Genomic DNA, 19616 nt, shown 5'->3' on the forward strand with positions numbered 1-19616 from the left:
TAAAGACACCACCATGTGCGGTCACCTTCAACGCACATACTCATAAAATGGGCCCAGTGCCCAAAACTCCCATGCACAACTGCATTTAAATTTACCTCCAAACTACAAAAACCGTCCCCATTCCTTGGTGTCTCCTCAACTACCCTATCAACAGGGTTAACCTCAACTGAAACACTCCTACAACAAGTGTCCAATCTCCACCAAAATATGAGGTTACTACAAAGATTTTCCAAATGTTGGGCAAACACACCCGACCGGCATGTGAAAGCCACCAAAAATGTACATGTGACTCCAAACACATGTACAACTCGACTACAACAACGCGTTACCACTCACTTGTATACTACTCCTACACAATCATGCTACCACATGTGCGTACACATACATCACACACGCACACAACTGCTACAATTTGCGCTCACACACACAGACTCAAACACAAATCTCCAAACACACTGTCCACACGACATGTTCTCTACTCGCAAATGCACATTTAAAATTTTCTACATCTCCCATAACAGGGATGTGCTGCACCACCAGCCATGGTGGTGATCAGTCACCATGCCGGGGGTGCAAAACACAATAAAATTCAAATGGATTCGTGATACCCAAAAAAAGAAATATTAGGAAAATTCTTCAAAATTCAACAATCATCCCTGCAATTTGCATAATATGCTAAACCAATTATGTGGACATTTCAATCATCATAATAAAATTACTTCAGTTTTCTCTTCCCATTATATCCTCGTTAGGTACAGCATAAAATAAACTCCTATTGCAATGCATTTCATGTCCTGCGCATGTTCATCCAAATTATCTTCAATCATTAAAACATGCTGTACAGGATTACTAAACAAATTATGAGTGCATGTCTATTCCCCTTAAACAGCACTACAATGTCATATTTCAATACCATGGTTCTAGCCACCATAGTGCTAGAAACCTAGAGTCTCTCATACCCCAACTGCATCATGAAATAATTTCACATCTCCATACTGTGACTCCACAAAGAAAATCTACCTCCAATCTGCAAAATAAATCCCAAATTGCAATCCTGAATGCATACTCATAATTAAAATGTGTCTTCATGATCAAAACAAACAACTCCAAATCATTTATTTTTCATTTTTACAATTCCTCGAAAATGAAACATTTCTTCATAAAAAGATACTGACATTGAACGCCGCTTAGCATCGCATTTAAACGTGCATCATGAACAAAACAATAACTCCTAAATTGTACTTCTTCCGACGACAAACGCTTACTGTTCCAATGACATCAGGCTTCCGTAATGAGCAAGAGTCCCATTATTCATTGCTGACAGCTCTCTGTACATGAGACAAGGTTCCAAAAGTCACTGTTGACTTCATAGACAACTGCAAGATGTTCCTTAGAGATCTCCCTTTGTCCGCCTCACTGCAGATAAAAACTCTGTTACTCCTGATAAAATGAACATTCTGAGTTCCGATGGACAGAAACTCTTTTCATTTCCTCAATGTGAGTTATCGTGTACGACGCACGGCTAGGGCCTTTCTTCTAATGTGCTTCTCTGAACACAGAGAAACGAGTCATGGCGCCGAGCACCCTGTTTCGGGAAGTCCTGCTGGGCGCGCGCGCCACCCACAGCCCCAGGGACCCCATGCATGGCCCAATTTTCGTCTGCCCATGACTCCGCCAATTCGTCGTCTCCCCACAGTACCTTTGAAACTTGGGAACCCTCCAATGCCATTTTACGCTCACGGCTCCTGCTGCTGGTCACTTTACTACGAGCTAGCTATATTCAACAGCTTGTGACCACAGCGTCTCCTCCTCACGGACGCTGTCTCTCCAAACATTCGTGGCAGCCTTTACTTTAGTTACGGGCCTGGATGCGTGGCCCCACCAAACTCGCAGTGTTTTTCTCCACGTCCCTTTCTCCATGGCACAACCTCCATTTGCCTTTCTCCACGGCATACACTTCGCCTGCCTTTATCATGGCATGAACTTCGCTGTAACGACAGCTCTCCAGCACAGCGCTTCTACAACCTGCTAACTTGGCTGCAGGCTAAATCTCCATCAGTCCTCCTCCACTCTCCAGACCTTGCATCAGGTTCTTTGGACTTCTCGTCGCCAAATGATGTATCTGAGCCAGGGATGACATGGAGCAGGAACCAGGCTGACTCAGGTAAGTTTAAACAGAAGATGCTTTATTCTTGCTTAGTTACATAGGCACAGTTCATGAAAGGTAGGAGAGTAAGTAACACGCATCTGTCCTGGTTCCCAGTCTAACTCCAAGTCCCAACTGACACTCTGTGGAATCCCCAGGCCTCCTACACTCCAAGCTCCACCTCACATTCTATGAGGCCCCTGCATACACTCAAACAGTCAGTACAATCATACAAGGATACCACACTTGGCAAACAATAGCGTGTCTTCTTCATCTTTTATTATTATTATCATTGTTATAATTATCATTATTAGTCTCATCAAATAACTGGTTCAGGTCACATGAAATAATGTCATCAGAATTAAAGGAATGGTTCGGCCATGTGTTTTTAAGCCTAAGTCGCTCGATTTTAGAAAACTTTCCTATGGACCTTACCCGAGTTTTCGTCCATTAAACGCACGCGAAAACAGTTATCAGGGAGCTGCTATTTTGTGATAATCCTATCATTTCCCCCATCGCCCTGGCTGACCTGCTTTTGCGGCACTAAATCATATCCCCCGCCCCTGAGCCTGACATTATCAAAACATTCATATTCCCCGCCTCTCTCCGTGACGTTTCTGTGCTGCGTAGGCAAACGCGCCCAGTCGTCTTCTACGCGACTTCACACAGAACCCGGAAACCAATACAGATCAACTCACAACACAGCGCGCCACAATTTGGAATATGAAACTGTACTTTAAAATCAAACAGCAACACTGTACATTTGGTAAAGTACATTTATTTGACATTAAATGTTTATAGAATATTCAGCAATTGCCATATGAACTCCGAATGCCATTTATTTTCTTTTATCTCTATCCGCAAATCCGTAAAAGTTTATCGTGAGTCACGTGCTGTTCCTTTATGGTTTACAGGGTGTTGGTTTTCCTTAAAAGAAGCACTTTGGTCGCATGTTGAACCGCAAGGCTGTTCCATCAAGTAGGCACTAGGCCAGCGTAAAGGTTGATATGTTGCTTCTAGCCGCTAGTACCGCGTAAGGGCGTATGGGCCCTTGGTGATCGTCCCATAAAATCATTAAAACGTTGCAGTTGTTTACATTAAGCTGCAGCTGGCGGTTGAAAAAACCATCTGCCGGTGTCTGAAAGTGGTGGCAGTAGCAATAGGGAAGGATATACCTGTTTTGAAAACATACAATTTATAATTAGTCTCGCCAGCCGATCTTTATCAATATTATTCATTTTATTTATTACGGCCGAGCTGAAACTATTTGCTTTCAAGGATAGTGCAATGGAGTATGCTCGGCTCTAAAATCAATGCGAAAAGTAACGAAATAAATCGAGGGTAGTACACAATGAGAAACGACTTTTTGTCTACATGCGTGTGGAATGTGGAACTGCATGCCCATGTGCCCGCTACAAGGACGATCCCACAAACATTTTCCTAGCTCTTCATTCATTCATTTATTCATGTATCCATTCATTAATTCTTCATTCCGGTATAAAAGTGTCTAAAGAGTTACTTACATTATATTTGCAATTTCCATTGTGTCTCTGCGTAATGCAGTCCATAAATCCCACTGTGCTCTTGACAACGATTTTTCGTATACTGAACTAACATGAAACTCGGTCTAGTTTCAGAATTTTCTGCCTTATCGTCTCTTACGTTATTGCACCCCCCACCTTCAAATGAAGTTCTTTCGGCATGGTCCCTGTCTCTCAAGGTCAAAAAACAATAGAACCTTATACTGCCAGTGCAAGTTGTGGGACTCTTCAGGGCGCAAGCTGAAAATCAAAGCCGCTGACCTTCACTAGAAATGAGCATACATTCTTTCTTTGCAACATCCCGTAGTAAAGCCATCTGTGAGAACTTGAAGTTTCGAATCCATCTATGTACTGCACCTCAATGTGCAAATGCGAACTGGCTTCTCTCCCATCTGCAACGGCTCACTTGGCGCATTCTAAGGCCCCCAATTTTGTCCTCGTTGTCTGCAAGATTTGAAGCCCCAAAGAACCATAACTATTGAGACTTTTAATTTTTTGGGGAATGTCAGGGAAAGTATAAAGTCCCTGAGGAGTTGAGTTGAAAGTGAGATTTATTGTTTGTTTGCTTTATTATTTGCAATACGCAAGCCTCCTCTCGGTTAACAGTGCACAGCATTTACATGAGATTGCGAAAATTAGATACATCAACAAAAATATATACATAAACATATAGACAAGGTCAGCAATATGAGGTGAATAGAGAGAGAATTCAAAGACGACACCCAGGTTGTTCGCCACCCAGGATGGTGAAGGTAGGGGTTAGGGTTAGCGTACTTTTTATGCACACTGTACAATAACATTTATTTACAAAAAGACAATCGTATTACAATTATTTAAACCGGGATTTGTACTTCACAACCAGCTCTCCTTTGGGTGGACATGGCACAGTGGCAATGTTGGGTGGCAATGGATCAGTGCTCTGCACAGAAACGTTAAAAATTCCATATCTGTGCTTCTTTAATAAAGCAACAATAAGGCTTTTGACAAAGTCGAACTCCATTTCCTCATAGACTGGTTTGATCATCCATTGCTTACTTCTTTTTGAAAAGGCCTTAGTGTAGCGAGGCATCCTTACATTACCCTTAGTCCTAGATTGTTCACGGGTGAGATTCTCGTTATGGGCCAAGACGGCAAGTAGAGTCATATGTCTCATGCCCTGTATGCTGAAATGCAAGCGCTTTGGCCTGTACTTTATGCACATATTGTGGAACACCTTCAAACCTCCTGTGTGACAGAATTCTGTCAGTCCCCTCAAATTTCTTGATAGAGTTTTATCGAAAACTTCTCAATGGCTTTGTGTGTCGGTGAAGATGGATTCAACCGCTTCGTCTTCCGTGCCTCCACTGGGGACAAAGGGCCATGTTCACATTGGTGGAAATGTAGGTTTTCTGACCAGCGGTGCATGTTGGTACAGTGGTGCATCAGTGACCGCCATTTTTCAAGTAGTATTTCCACTGACCCTTCACAAGTTTTGGAGCTCCACCAAAGATGGTTGCTGATAGACTGGGACCACTCTGAAATACTTTGCAAAGCTTTTTTTTTCCCTGCAGCCGAGATTTTCTTATTGATTGATTTAGCAAGATGCCATACGTCAAATTGATGTTTAATATGTGGGAACTGCTCTCTCATTGTCTTGGCAATTGAAACATGTCTGTCTGTGGCTATGAGGTCGATGTGCATTCCCCTCGATTGTAGATATTCCACTGATTTTATAAATCCTAGTTTCTCCATGGCCACTGAGGATGTACATTGTGTTACCTGCACGACCACCAAACTCACAATTTTCTTACTATCCATGTCCTGAAAGTGGTAGGTGCAGTACTTGGCAGAAAATCCAGGGCTGTCACTCTGTCCACCGCCGGCTAGCCTGAATCGTTTGCCTTCGAATGTTCTTGCTAGAGACAATTGTTCAATTTTCCAAGCATCACTAATGGCCAGAAACAGATAATCATGTTGGTATTTGTAGTACTGCGTTTTTTAAATGAAATGGAGTCCCACAAACTGAAAGAAAGACTCTTACTTTCTATAAGTGGAGCCACTAAAAAGTGATGCAGCTGCACACAGTAGATTGCAAGCTGGCAGTTTCCCCAGCATCGGTTGTGCAGACCATGATAACGTATGATGTAATCTACAGGCAGCATGTATTGTGATGTTACTGCCTTGTTTTTTACGAGCCACATGAATCAATGGCTTCCCACATACTTTCCCTCTGACGGAATGCCCACATTTTAGCATACTTATAATAACCATCAAACAACTGTTGAATACTATGTATTTGCCTTCTTTCATTAGACTGTCATCCTGCGTCAAAGTTGTTTCGGCCTGTGACGTTGAGGACATATCACCACATCTGAAAGAAATATCGCTGCTATCAAGTTCTGATGCGTTGGTGAATGCTGCTGCTGGTTCATTCTCTGTCATTTCAACATCTGCTACCTCAACATTGATGGCAGAACACAACAATGTCGACAGCTTTTTTGGTGGAAATTTTTTGGCGGGTGTAGATTGTGTGAATTGATCTGCGACTACTTCAGAGCTATCTTCAATACATCCAGTATCATGTTGTTGCTGTGGTGCGGTCGTACTGTAGCAATGGTCCAATACAACTTTGCTGGAATTCTCCGGACACATTCATTTCATGTTCTGGCCATTGGACATGAGCATCCCGAGTCTCAACATGCCGCATCTGAATTAATAGTTCCTCCATAGCCTCCATAGTGTAAATGGTCTGGCAAGCAACATCTCTCATTCACTTCACTGTCTTTGTATGTATAGTTCGTAGACCCACGGGTAACTAGAGGACAGATTGGAAAAGGGATGTTCAGTTTAAACAAAAGATAAAGTATAGTACAATTGACTGGAAAAAAACATAAAATAGTCCCCAGCACAAAAACATTTCTAAAGTTATGAACTGTTTGTAACTAACCTTATTTTTGTTTCTTTTCTTTGCAACTTTTTTGGCTCGACCTTCAACATCTGCACACTGTTGCTCCGATTCGTATCCGCATGTCTCCCCTTCCTCTTGCGCTGCAACGACTATACTTTCGGTATCCGCATAGACAGCATGGAATGAGGCTCCATCGACTCCCTGAAACATAGTATTTTCATTACTGTGTATCAAAATATTGTTAGCATAGAACACACGTGAGGATGAACACACATGTACATCTCAATAGCCAAACACGATTTAAACATTGTGTGGAACAATCAAACGACAAGTATTCGAGCTCTGATGACCTAGTCCGATGGAGCTGTCAGTATCGATACCTCTGGCTCTGCATGGACTGCCACGAATGATTGTATTGAAGAGGAGGCATCAGCAACTCCTTGAAACACAGTACTTGTGTTAGTTTGGTTTTCAATATTGTAAACATAACACACACTTGGGGTCGACGGCACAGGTACATATAAAGATATAACCACAAATGTTGCATTGTCTAAAAGAATCAAGGAATATTTAAATATAATCAGATTTAATCAACTTATTTCTCCGATTTCTTTACATCTGCATCATCTAAATGGGATCTTGTGATTGTAGTGGAAGCTCCATCGTCTCCCTGAAACACAGTACTTGCGTTAATAGGGAAGAAAGTATAGCAAATGGAATCACGTTATATGATCACGCTCGATGGAGCTGTCAGTATCCATACCTCGTGCTGCTGAAGAATATCTAGGGCTGTTGTCAATGTGGTGCGCACTTCCGAAAGCAGTTGTGCCGATTCGTATCCGCATGGTCCCGCTTCCCCTGGAATTACTTGAATGTCAGGCTCCGCATCAAGTGCGTGGGTTGACGCTTCAACAAATGCCTGAAACATAGTATTTGCATTAGTAAGGATTACAATATTGAAAACACAACACACACTTGGGGTCGACCGCACAGGTACATATCAATGGCTAACCATAAATGAAACATGGTGTAGAACAATCAAATGACAAGTGTTCCAGTCCTGATGATCACGGTCGATGGAGCTGTCAGTATCCATACCTCGTGCTGCTGAAGAACATCTAGGGCTGTTGTCAATGTGGTGGACGCTTCAGCATCTCCCTGAAAGACAGTACTTGCATTAGTATGGATAACACTAATTATAACTGAAAACAAACACCAGGGGACGACAACTAAGGTGTATATCTATTGGAATCCACTAACCAAACAATTTGTAAAATAATCACACGATACATAAAAACTATTATTTGACATGCATAAAACAAGTCTGTAGCGGAATAGCCAAGTATGATTACCTGATACGCGCTAGAAGTGGTTGATAAGTGCGAGCACGTCACGGAAGTAGAATGTTCTTGCTTCAGATTCAAGGGATAGTCAAGAAGTTGTAAAGGTAAATTATTGCTTGATAATGAAATGCCAATATTTAAAATTGCCATGTAAGGAGACAGAATACTTGAGAGTAATGCTATTGAAAATGCGCAATATAGCACAGTTACCTGTGACCATATATAGATTTCCTTTGGGGGTTATAAAATCGAAAAATAATTTATTGATAAATGTCATTATTCAAAAAGCTATACACTCATATCAATATCGAAAATATTACAAGGGAGTATTACAAGGGACACAACACCTAAAATATCAATCCATTCGGCTACCTACACACTACTGCAAGGCCTAAAGCTAAATCCGGACACTTGACTCACCAGTGGCAGAATGTGGACGAATAGAGTTGGAATAGCGTTTGCGAGCAATTTTTGTGTCGTTCGCTGTTTATTCTTCTTTGATACCCAAGATGTGGCATACATGTTCGAGGAAAAGTGCCGGAAGCAGATGCGGTATCGATCACCCCTCTTGTCCTCTAAGACTTGTTTGACTCTACTTTCCAGCTCATCCAGTGGATATCCGCAATGTCTGACCCATTCTCTTATTCGATCAACAGTTTTCGGGAATACATGCATTGTAGTGCCTTCAGATTTAGCATGGGTCTTCGAAGGGCAACCGCTAATCGAACAGGCAGGCATTGTTGAAAATTCTGAAAAGTAAATATCAAGATTATTATAAAACCTTGATGAATAAAAATGTCATAAAAAAGTAAATGAACCATACCATGCTCAATGCAAGGTTTGTTTTGATCGCCGGAACTATACCAGTTTATCATGTGCGGCTTAGTATTTGCATAAATTACAGAAATGTTTTTAATTATGTGACTAAATTCTGAACATGTGACTCGTCCCTTGGATGTTCTGTCTTGCACGAAAAGGAAACATGCTTGCATTATAGACTGGACCCCCGAAGGATGCAATTCGATGACAATTGACACAGATGAAAATAAATAGATCTATTGATAGCATAACAATTGAAACTCAAGTCAATAGCAATGAGACCAATGAACATGGCTCTTTTGGGTAATGTAATCGCAAATAGATAGAAATGTAAAAATGACCGAAATATGACTAGGATACATGGCCTTACCTTGACCAACAAACAGTTGGATTCAGCAGGCCGAGCAGTATGTTGCTGGAGAACAGGTAGATGGCCACAGGTAGCACACTGACGAGTTTGCTCGAAGCGGTCATAGATAGCACGACGACGAGCAGATTAGCATAGATCTCAGTGCTTCTCAGGTAGAAGGTTCAGGAGTTGACTTGCAAAGCACAAAGATGTTCTCATGAGACATATCAAGTGGTTTATAAAGTATTAGAAACAGGGGTGTGTTTGTGAATGAATGACGTGTGTATGTCGTGGTATTATGTGGATTGCAGGGGGGTGGCCTGCCTAAGGGGAGGCCTGCCTGGAGACACGGGTCTGAGGAGGCCATGTGAGCGATGGCCCCTAGGCGTGGGATACCTTTTGAAGTCTACATGCTGTTTGGCACCTTGGCCGTTTGCGCCTGTGACAGCCCCCCATGCCAGCGCTCATCCCCGGGTGCGCCTTTGATAGAGGGGGGTGGGATGGATGTGCCTGGGGCATGCAGGCAAGTGTGTGGGAGCGAGGGGCCATCAGGCCCCTCTCATCCTTTACTTCTCAGTAGAAACTCGGACAAAGTGCCTCCAGCAGTGGGTTTGCCCCTTGCCCTTATGTGATGTTAACTTTGGTTGACATTCGCGTAGATGGGACCACTGAGCAGGACACAGGGCATGCATTTTTGTACCCCCTTTCCACTCCATCTTGGTGACCAGGCCTCACTGCGCAGAGCACATGGCCCCCACCCTCGTTCCCACTCTGACTGGAAAACTCCAGAGGTATTTGCAACAGCTAACAAATGTAACACATCACTCTTCCTCTGAGATCACTGTCCTGCATGTGAACCAGCCTGAACTAAGCACATCGCTCGTTCATCTCCACAAACGTGTCCTTGCCCACGCACCCTCGCCAGTGGAAACTTACTGCCATCCTGACCCTGTGTCCCTGCAAGGTATTCTCTTCATGTGCCAGACCACTGACCACGCCATGATGCCCATCTAGCAGATCCCCAACTAACATTAGGCCCCTACTGCAGTATATCGTTGCCTATCAATAACAAATACCACATACCGGAGATTCTTGTGAGCACAGACCCACACTTCAAACAGTGTATTATAGTGGTCAAGACCCTTAACCTAAGGCCTGTATAATCCAATGTTAATTGATAGTATAGATATATGTGTGACTTTTATAGAGACATAACCGACTGAAAGACTTTGAACAAGTGCTATTTAGTGCATGCATTATTGATAATATATTATGTTAGCTTAGATAGTGACCACCCTGCTTCACAGCGAGCTGACCTTCACCCATTCGGAGCAGAGATGTCTGTCGTCCATCCTTGAATGGAGACACACTTGATTCATTTAAAAAATCAAAACAACCGTTGTTAAAATATATGTGGTGTTTTATTTTGTATCTTATTTTGATGACACAAAAATACAAGACTTTAAACATTGTCCAGGTCAGGTTGTAGCACAGCGAGAGAAAATCCCCTGAACTGACCGCTGTCACTCACACTATTGAACGAGTTTCATGCGTTACAATGATATGTATATGTAATTTTGGATATAGTAGAAGACCATAAAATAGGAGTGGCATGACAAGCAGAGTATACTTACTCGTTACTCGGATTACGAAGACTAACAGTTGCACGAAGTTCGTGCATAAGCACCATCATTATCCTCAACACGGACCGTGTAAGGCAGGCTGCCCTGAAGATTGGCAGCTCGGTGATGCATTGCGGTCATGGCTCGCCTTCCGAAATGTAGGCCACGCATCCAGGGTTTTCATAACAGCAGCAATTCTCGTCCTCAGTTGGCATTAGCTCGCGCCGATTGCATGTGCACCAGGTGGAAACACTGTCCATGTGATTAGGTCCAGGCTCTTCAGCTGTTGAATCATCCTCCCAACTGCCGTCCGAAGCCCCATCGTTTTCGCATGTTTCCCTTTCCAGTAGTTCCTCCTTGGTATACTCAGGCTCGTACATGTAGGGAATTATTGTAGCCATTGTGTGTTAAACAAACTAAAATAATTTATAGCGGTGGTACTGGTATCTGTTCACACGGGCTACTAGCAACAAAGGTAGCTGACCAGAGCACAGAAACGAGTCACCGAATACTCAAAGTAACACAGAGAGAGGAATGGAATCGAAAATCTGCTGCTGTGTGTTGTGAAACGGTCTGTTTATACTTATTGAGGAAAGAGGCGTCCTGCCATTTCCATGGCGACACGACATTAGCTGAAGCGCAGCGAATGTTGACACGAGACGTGCTTTGGCGTTGTGAAATGGGCGGTACGCGTCTGCTGATGACAGGCTCCGGGGCGGGGGATATGATTTAGTGCCACAAAAGCAGGTCAGCCAGGGCGATGGGGGAAATGATAGAATTATCACAAAATGGCGGCTCCCTGATGCCTGCTTTCGCGTGCGTTTAATGGACGAAAACTCGGGTAAGGTCCATATGAAATTTTTCTAAAATCGAGCGATTTAGGCTTAAAAACACATGGCCGACCCGTAGAGGCAATAAAAAATTTGGACCGAACCATTCCTTTAACTGGTCTTTCTGATAAATGGCTGAAATGAAAACAATAAAAAGCAGAGCATTGGTAATAGGGCTCAAACTCAGCACCTTTGGCAGCTTGCTTTGCACTGGTCAGTGCTCCAAATCCTTTTCCAACAGCTTGTATGTGTGAGTACAATGCACACAGGTGCCTTGTGGATAGGACACACCAGGTGCAGGCACTTTGATTCCTGCAGAATGACACAGAGAAACCTAGTGGTGAAATGAAAGACATTATGGGCCTCATTAAGAATTTGGTAGTCTGGAAATAAAGGTGCTGGTAGCAACTTACCAGCACCCTTTATGGACCCCAAAACTATAAGTATGCCAGTAGTGGTCGCTGAACTACCTACCAGCATGGTTTTCACTGAAACACTGGCGCCGGCGGGTTATCGCCAAACTTGTAATGAGGCCCAATATTGTCTCTCACAATTATATCGACTGTTTATTGGAGATAATTTGGAACCAAATAGAGGTGAGATCTGTTGATGAGATGGATGTTTCGGTGATAATAAATTATGCTACATACAAATGTTGCTGTCAAGTTCATTATAACTTGTCATAGCCCAAATTAAATAATCTGCCATAATATGACGTCCATGAGATTTTGCAGAATAATTGAGTGTATTCTAATATGAAATTGAAAAATTCATGCAGACTGTAGACCACTTTAGAACCGTAACTAATCAAAATGTACCTCCTAAAAGTGCTCCCTTCATGGTACGCCCTGTGAGAATCAGCAAAGGGTCAATTGACATCCGGGAACCTTTAGGAGCTACTCCAACAATCATGCAGGTGCCATGTCCAGGCTGGCATGACAGCAGGGCAGAATGCTGCAAAGGGAAAAAAAGGAAATGGGCTGTGGGGCCTCCTCATTGATACATTAGGAAAAGATATAATTTGGTATGTAAGCATGAAACTGTATGGAAAAATAACAAACATAACAACGTTTTCACCTTTTGCCACCATATTAATAGTGTATTTAGGTTCACATTTCTGTTAGCACATGTGTTGTAAGTGGGAAGCTTTGTTATACTAAGGACATTCTTTGGTACGGTAATCCTGAGTGAAATTATTTGGATAAACTCTAAATCAACAAAATTCTCACTGATTCAGCTGGACCGAACTTTCTTCAACTTCCTTTGAGATTCAAGCATGGTTTGAAGATTCAGGCATGGTTAAAGATTCAGGCATGGTTAAAGATTCAGGCACGGTTGAACAGGTGAGTTCAGCCTCACTGATTACATACATTATTCGCAATTGGAGATTATCAACCGTCTTGTAAACAGGATTAATGTAATAGTTGAAGGGGTTTTAGACCATTGAAAATTAGGCTTGATTTATTTGAGTGATGGAGACATAGAGCATTATAATAAGATTAAGTGTAGCAAGTGGTAGAAGATTGGAATAGGATTGTGTTGAGGGATAGATAGAAAAATGGTTTGGGGACTAAAGAGCAGTTACAGAAAGGCTGTCCTTGCATATTCCTAGCCGTTTTTTTATCCTCTTCCCTCTGCTGGTCAAATTCGTGGGGGTCCCCACCCCATCAATGCCCTCCTCCTCTACTGTGCAGCACCCAACCACTGCCCTCCACCCACTCCTGACCCCCGCCCACTTACCCGCTGTGGGCTTCAGCCTGCGGCTGCCTCCTCTTGGTGGTCTGGACATCACAAACCTGGTTGCGATATGTAGACCGAGAACGGGAAAATTGATTATGATAGATTGGTAATTATTTAGAAAATTCCAGAGCTGGTTGGAGGTAGGCAGGTATGATCATTCAGTGGCTGTAACTCAGGGTCACGTCTTTTTTTTAACTGCTTAGGAGGGAATAATAGGGAGAGAAAACATTTGATGGAATCAAGAGATTACATTCACTGGCCGGAAATGATTGTGCAGAAAGCATGCCAATGATCTCGCTGTATGACACCTGCCGAATTACATTTGTTTGTTTGTTTATTTATTTCTAATGCGCACCAGACCTGAAGGTAACAGGGTGCAGCAATAAGAAGGTGCAAAGCTTATAAGTTACAGATTTGTGCAAGTTACAGAAAAGTAAACAGGAACGCAGGTTACATTACAAATATCATTGCAACGCAGTATAGCGTTGTTCAATTACAATTACAATTCCCAAAATACAGGTTATATACAGTTGAGGTAAGTGGGACAGGGGGGCAAAGCAACGTGGATAACAGGTGACAAGTGACTAGTGGTCCGTAGAGTTAATGTATTTAATAAAGTTCTTTCTAAGGTGTGGGTAGGGTTGGTCTACTCTCAAGATATTGGGCAAGGAGTTCCAGAGTTTGGCCGCCTTCACAGGCAAACTGTTACCACCAATCATGGTAAGTCTGAATCTTGGTACTACTAGACAATTGGCGTTGCCGGCTCTGGTCGGTCTGGTGGATGTCCTTCTGTTTAGTTTATCCATAATGTAGCTAGGTGCAGCATTGATTAAGGCTTTATGGGTCAAGGAGATCAATTTTAGCTGTATTTTATTGTCGGTGGAGAGCCATTTGTGTTGGCGTCTAATGGAGGAGATATGTACTCTTTTGTTTATGCCAAGCGCAGCTCTTAATTCCGTTATTTTGTAGAGTTTGTAGCCTCTGGATGGTAGCTTTGTTAGCACCACTGTAGAGGGCATTGCAGTAATCAAGTCTGGAGATCATTGTTTTAAGTTGGCAGGAATAATACCTGAGGAGAAGGAAGCATTGATCAGTTTAGAAATATATGGTGATAGGTCTCTGGCAGCGTCTTTTATTAACTGTGCTGGGCAGATATCGCCTTTACAGTTGGAAGGTTTAAGCGATAGGATGATTTTCTCTACCTCGAAGGTAGAAGTTTTGGTGGAGTGAAATTTGTTTGTCTGGGTAGTGGGTGTATCACTAGGCGGCAGGATATTAGACAGGTGCTGTAGGTTCAGAGTGTCTTTTTTTTGCTGTATTTTATTTTGGAGCATATTTATTTTATTTGCTAGCGCATGTTGGATGTCTGCGCAACAGGTCTTATCCTTGGTGCATATAAATGGTGTGGCTATAGGTGACTCCAATTCTTTCAGTATGGAGAAGAGTTCCTTCATGCTGGAATTAGATTTGGCGATACGTACTAGATAGGAGTTCTGTTTTGCCAGGCAGACTTCGTTTTTGGAATGCAGAGAGATGGAGGTTGAATTTACTTTGTTCTCATTAGATGCGCATAGTCTCAAGATGGTTCCGCATTTTCTTTTCATAAGGCGCAGGTCTTTAAATTGTGGCGTGAACAATTTATTCAAATGGGCTTAAGGCTTACTTGTTCTGAGTTTAAGTGGGGCAATTGTATCCATTGTAGAAAGCATGATTTTATTATATTCATAGACTAGTGTGCTAGGGTCTAGATTATCTGGCAGTGCATTTAGAGTTGGGAGGATAGAAGGGATTACTTTCGGAATTCTTTTTCCGGCATTTTTTATTTAAAAAAATGGCATTTCAAAAATGTGTTTACGAAAATTTAACTGGATACCATTTCGGCCTCATTGGGCCTTATAAGTGCTGGGGTCAGAATTGGTATTCCTGGTGCAGGAGCTGAAAGTAGCTCCTGGGTTTCAGGGCTTTTCCTCTATCCAGTAGATATTCACCTCACCCAGAAGTTACTAAAATGAAATGTCATGAATGCCTTCTTGTCATAGTGTATGTGTAATGGACAAGATAACAAAAAAAACTATCAGCAAAAGCACATTAGAAACACAGATTGAACGTATGTAATAATTTAACATTGAGAGATGCATCTTGTCAGACTAATCACTACAGAGTGCTCGGAAAATTGTGTAACTTGATCTTATTTACAAACTGCAACACACATGCACAGATGAATACACCACACACTCCTGGCTTGTGCATTAGTTCCTCTGTATCTTGCCATATTGTTTTACAATGAATTCACTTTTACTTCCTACGTTTGGGACAATCTCCCTCCATGATACTATCTCTTGCTAGTTCTTTTCGTAATCTGTCTGCCACTATATCCTTCAGTGTAGCTGCATCTCTGTTTTTGCATGAACCTCTGTTGCTTTCTCTTCACTGCCCTGGTAGTTTCCTCTTTCTTGCTGAACCTCTGTTGCTATCGCTTAACTGCCCTGGTAGTTTCCTCTGTCTTGCTGAACCTCTGTTGCTATCTCTTCACTGCACTGGTTGTTTCTTTCTTCTTTCTTGCTGAATCTCTGTTGCTATCTCTTCGCTGCCCTGGTAGTTTCCTCTTTCTTGATTATCCTCTGTTGCCATCTCTTCACTGCCCTGGTAGTTTCCTCTTTCTTGCTGCCTCTTCACTGATAAATGCTTGTTCTCATGCTCTACTGCTGGAGTCTCTCTTGTTGGCCTCGGAGCTGCCACCGTCCGCCTCGCCACCAATGGGGAGTGATCCAACAAGACCCTGGCTAGCTACTCCAATTCAGTAAAGTACATTTAATTGTCCAACCCAGTGTACAGGTAGTCTATTCTAGTGTATACTTTGTGCGGGCCGAATAGTGAGAGTATTTCCTTTACTCCCCATGCTTTTCTCTCCATAGGTCTACAAGTTGGAAGTGTTTCAATAGTGAGTTTAGTATCTTAGCCAGGGGAAACGGCCGTCTGTGTTTTGCGTCTGACCTGTCCAAGGTCAGGTCAAGCGTACAGTTAAAATCTCCACCCCAGATCAATGTGCCATCCATGTAGGGTCCCAGCCTTGTGTACAGTGATCTAAAAAATGCTGTTGCATCATGGTTTGGGGCATAAGTAATCACAATACAAACCTCCCGGTTTTCAATGACCCCATATTACATTACCATCCTACCCTCATTGTCTGACTTTGGTGCCAACACTTTAAGTGGAATAGTGGGGTCCAGATAAGGACTCCTCTTGCATAGGTAGAGTACGTGGAGCCTACCAATACTCCTCCCCACACTGTGCTAGGTTCTTCTGTTTTTGCACGTCTAAGTGCGTTTCCTGTAACAGTGCTCTTCCAACCTTATTCCTTTTGATATATGTATACACCCTCCTCCGTTTCACATAAACATTAAGCCCTCTGACATTCCATGTCATGACTCTAACCGTACCAGCCATCATCAAACTGTTTCTGGGGTATCAATGTGGTCTCCATCCTATTGCCAACCTCAATAAGAGTTCAATGCAAGGTGTAAACATACATTGCAGGCTTTTTTCTACTGACCCTCCACCCACCGCCTAACCCCACTCCACAGAAACCCCAAACCAAACTCGTCCAGCTCTGCTACGCATGCTAGGACTTTCCCGTTTCCGCTCCATTCGACCTAATCAGTAGACTAGTCTCATGGTGCCCTATGGGCGGGCACTACAAATAGCCCAAAAACTACTTCTGTGGGGTGTATTGGGTCCGCTTTGGCGTTCCCTCTACTGGCATTCTGTTGTTCTCTGTTCTGCTCCTGCAATTTACAAACATATCTCATCCTTCGTATTTACCCTCTGCTCCTAGTGTTGTATAACTCAACACCAACATCACTCTATTATATACATCATCATAGTCCATATTTCAAAAGTTGATAGCTCCTTGAACTTCCCTCTTCACTTAGTCATCTAAGGTCAGGAGCCTCTGGTATCTGGACCATGTCCATCCACTCCTGTGTTTCAGCCGGGGTCTCGAAAAAGAGGACCTTGTCTTTATGTATCACCTTCAGTTTTGCCGGGTACAGTAGCATATAGCTCAGGCCCGTCTTCTTGAGTCTGTTCTTCGTTGTGATGAATTGGGCTCTTCTCCTCTGGACTTGAAAGGTGTAGTCAGGGTATATCGAGATATTCGCTGATGCCCTCTGTATCATCCCAACTGCCCTGGAGAAGGCCAGGATCTTCTCCCGGTCTCTGTAGTTTTGTACCTTAGCAATCACAGGTCTTGGTGGTGCCCCTGGCTGTGGCCGTCTGACCAGGGCAAGATGTACTCTTTCAATTGTGAACCCTTGAGCAAGTTCACCAGCCCCTATTTCTTGTATCAACATGTCTTCTATGTAGGTGGTGGGATCCGTCCCTTCAGCTCCTTCCGGCAATGTTGTTTCTGCGGCCCCTGCCTACCGCCTCCTCTGCCCTATCTTCAAGCAGCTTGACCTTCTGCTGGAGGATATCCACCTCATTGGTCATTCTCGCCCTTACTTCCTTGTTTTCCTTGACCTGCTGCTCCAGCTTCCCTGTGCGCTCTTCTATGGCACGTACATCTTGCCGCAGTAGTTCCACATCAATGATCACTGCATCTATCGTATTTTCTAGTGTGGTTTATAGCACCACAATGGCCTCTAGTAGCTGCTGATTGTTCACCTCTGCTACTTTCGCTGGGGGGGGGGTTATCTGCTGCTTAGCTTTGGCTCTGCTATCCCCCTCCTGAGACTGGTTGAGCATTTTGTAAAGGTTTCCATTGTGGATTGCTTCTGCTTTGACTTATTGTTCTAGGCAACCATTGTTTTGCGGTCTGTTTTTTGTAAGTCCTTGGATCTCTATAGTGACCTGCTGAGTGGTCCCTGCCCTTTGCCACTGATTCACTTGATGTAACTTGTCAGACAGGGCTACGACAGCGTGGATCCTCCCCAAGTCTGCCCCGTGGCACACATTGGCCTTTATTCAAAAGAGTGCCTTTAGTACTAATGCGTACCCTGTATGTGTTCCCCTTCCCATTGCATGGCTCCTTTTGCAGAAAAGTATCAGAGCAGTTGCTATTTCAGCCTGGTCTTCACCCAACCTGTGTAGGCGTTCCCCAGTGTCTCTACGCTCTATCCTTCAATTTGCTCTCCTATGACTCAATCATGGGGCTTTCCTGATGTGGAAGTTTGGCCTTGCTGCCTCTTCTCAGCACAGGCTGCACATTGGCTTCCGGTATTCCATCACCACCATGTGCATGGGGTGGTTGTTGCCCCCTACCTGGTGTTAGTGGGTCCAAGTATGACCTCGCGCTGCAGTGTCTCTTCCCTGATCTCTTCATGTGGGGTCCACGTCCTGTGCTCTGTTCAGCTTGTTTGAGCCCCCCTCTGTCCTCACAGTGGCTCCAGCTCAATGATGTGCATGCCTAGGATTGCATGCTCATTTTCTCCTTCTTTTTATTCATATCAACCCCCGTATCGTGAGGTGTCCCTAGCCCCGGAAGGTATTGCCCTGGAGGAGCTGATGTTTGTGCGCACATTTCACTGTGCTGTTGTGTTTCAACACCCCGTGGGCTCTGTTTGGGAGCCATGTCTCAGCCCGTTTGGTGCGCTCCTACTTCTGTGTACAGTGCCTTCTCCCTTGCTCTCTCGCCCCGCTATTATCCAAGGGGGTGGATTTCGCAGCCCTCCTTGTGGTGTTCTGTACCTTATTTTGCCAGTCTGCCTCCTCCGTTGGTGCTTCCTGATATCTTAAGGGTGGGGGGTGCCCTGTTCCCTTCTGGATTTGTTTGTAACTCTTGCACTGGGCTCCCCCTCCCTCCACTCCTTATTGTTTACTCCGGAACATCCAGGACTCATGTGCGGACTCGTTTTGGGGCCGCCTCAATCATCGCCGGGGGGAATCCATCTGTTCCTCACCTCCACAGCCTGATCTTACCCGATGCAGACAGCTGCGTATTGCTGTTTCTGTTCAGCCCGCATGTCACTCGGAGCTTCTGCTGGGCTATTCCATGCGTGCTTCCTGGTGTGACCTCATCCAGCTCCACATGTACGACTTTGGTACCGGCTCGGTCATGCTGCTTCGTGTGCTGCTCGCCAGGTCCTTTGTTCCTCAGCACATGTCACTGAACCCTGCGACAGCTTTCTTACACTGGGGTACTTATTTGCTGCGGCTGATTCCCAACCAGGTCCTATCTGCTGTTAGTTATGGTTTGCAGTCAGTCGTTTCCGCGGTGACTCTCCAGCACCCTCCTCTCTCTGCTTGCCTCAGTCCGCCGTCGCCATTTTCTATTCCCCATTGCTATCTCTGCACTCCGTCTCTTGGGGGAAACTGCTGAGAGTGATATCTTGATGCTTC

General features: G+C 43.8%; 1 protein-coding gene across 1 annotated transcript in view; it reads right to left on the reverse strand.

Annotated features, from left to right (window-relative positions):
• LOC138515905 (alcohol dehydrogenase 1-like) overlaps positions 1 to 19616 on the reverse strand; it is a 300767-nt gene that overhangs the window by 60241 nt on the left and 220910 nt on the right. The window contains exon 7 of the mRNA XM_069630667.1: positions 12356 to 12491. Coding sequence (XP_069486768.1) covers positions 12356 to 12491 — 136 coding nt within the window. The remainder of the gene's footprint in view (positions 1 to 12355; positions 12492 to 19616) is intronic.

The sequence above is a fragment of the Ambystoma mexicanum genome, chromosome 6q (genome assembly GCF_040938575.1).
Source record: "Ambystoma mexicanum isolate Mex_15411 chromosome 6q, UKY_AmexF1_1, whole genome shotgun sequence".
NCBI classification, from domain to species: Eukaryota; Metazoa; Chordata; class Amphibia; order Caudata; family Ambystomatidae; genus Ambystoma; species Ambystoma mexicanum.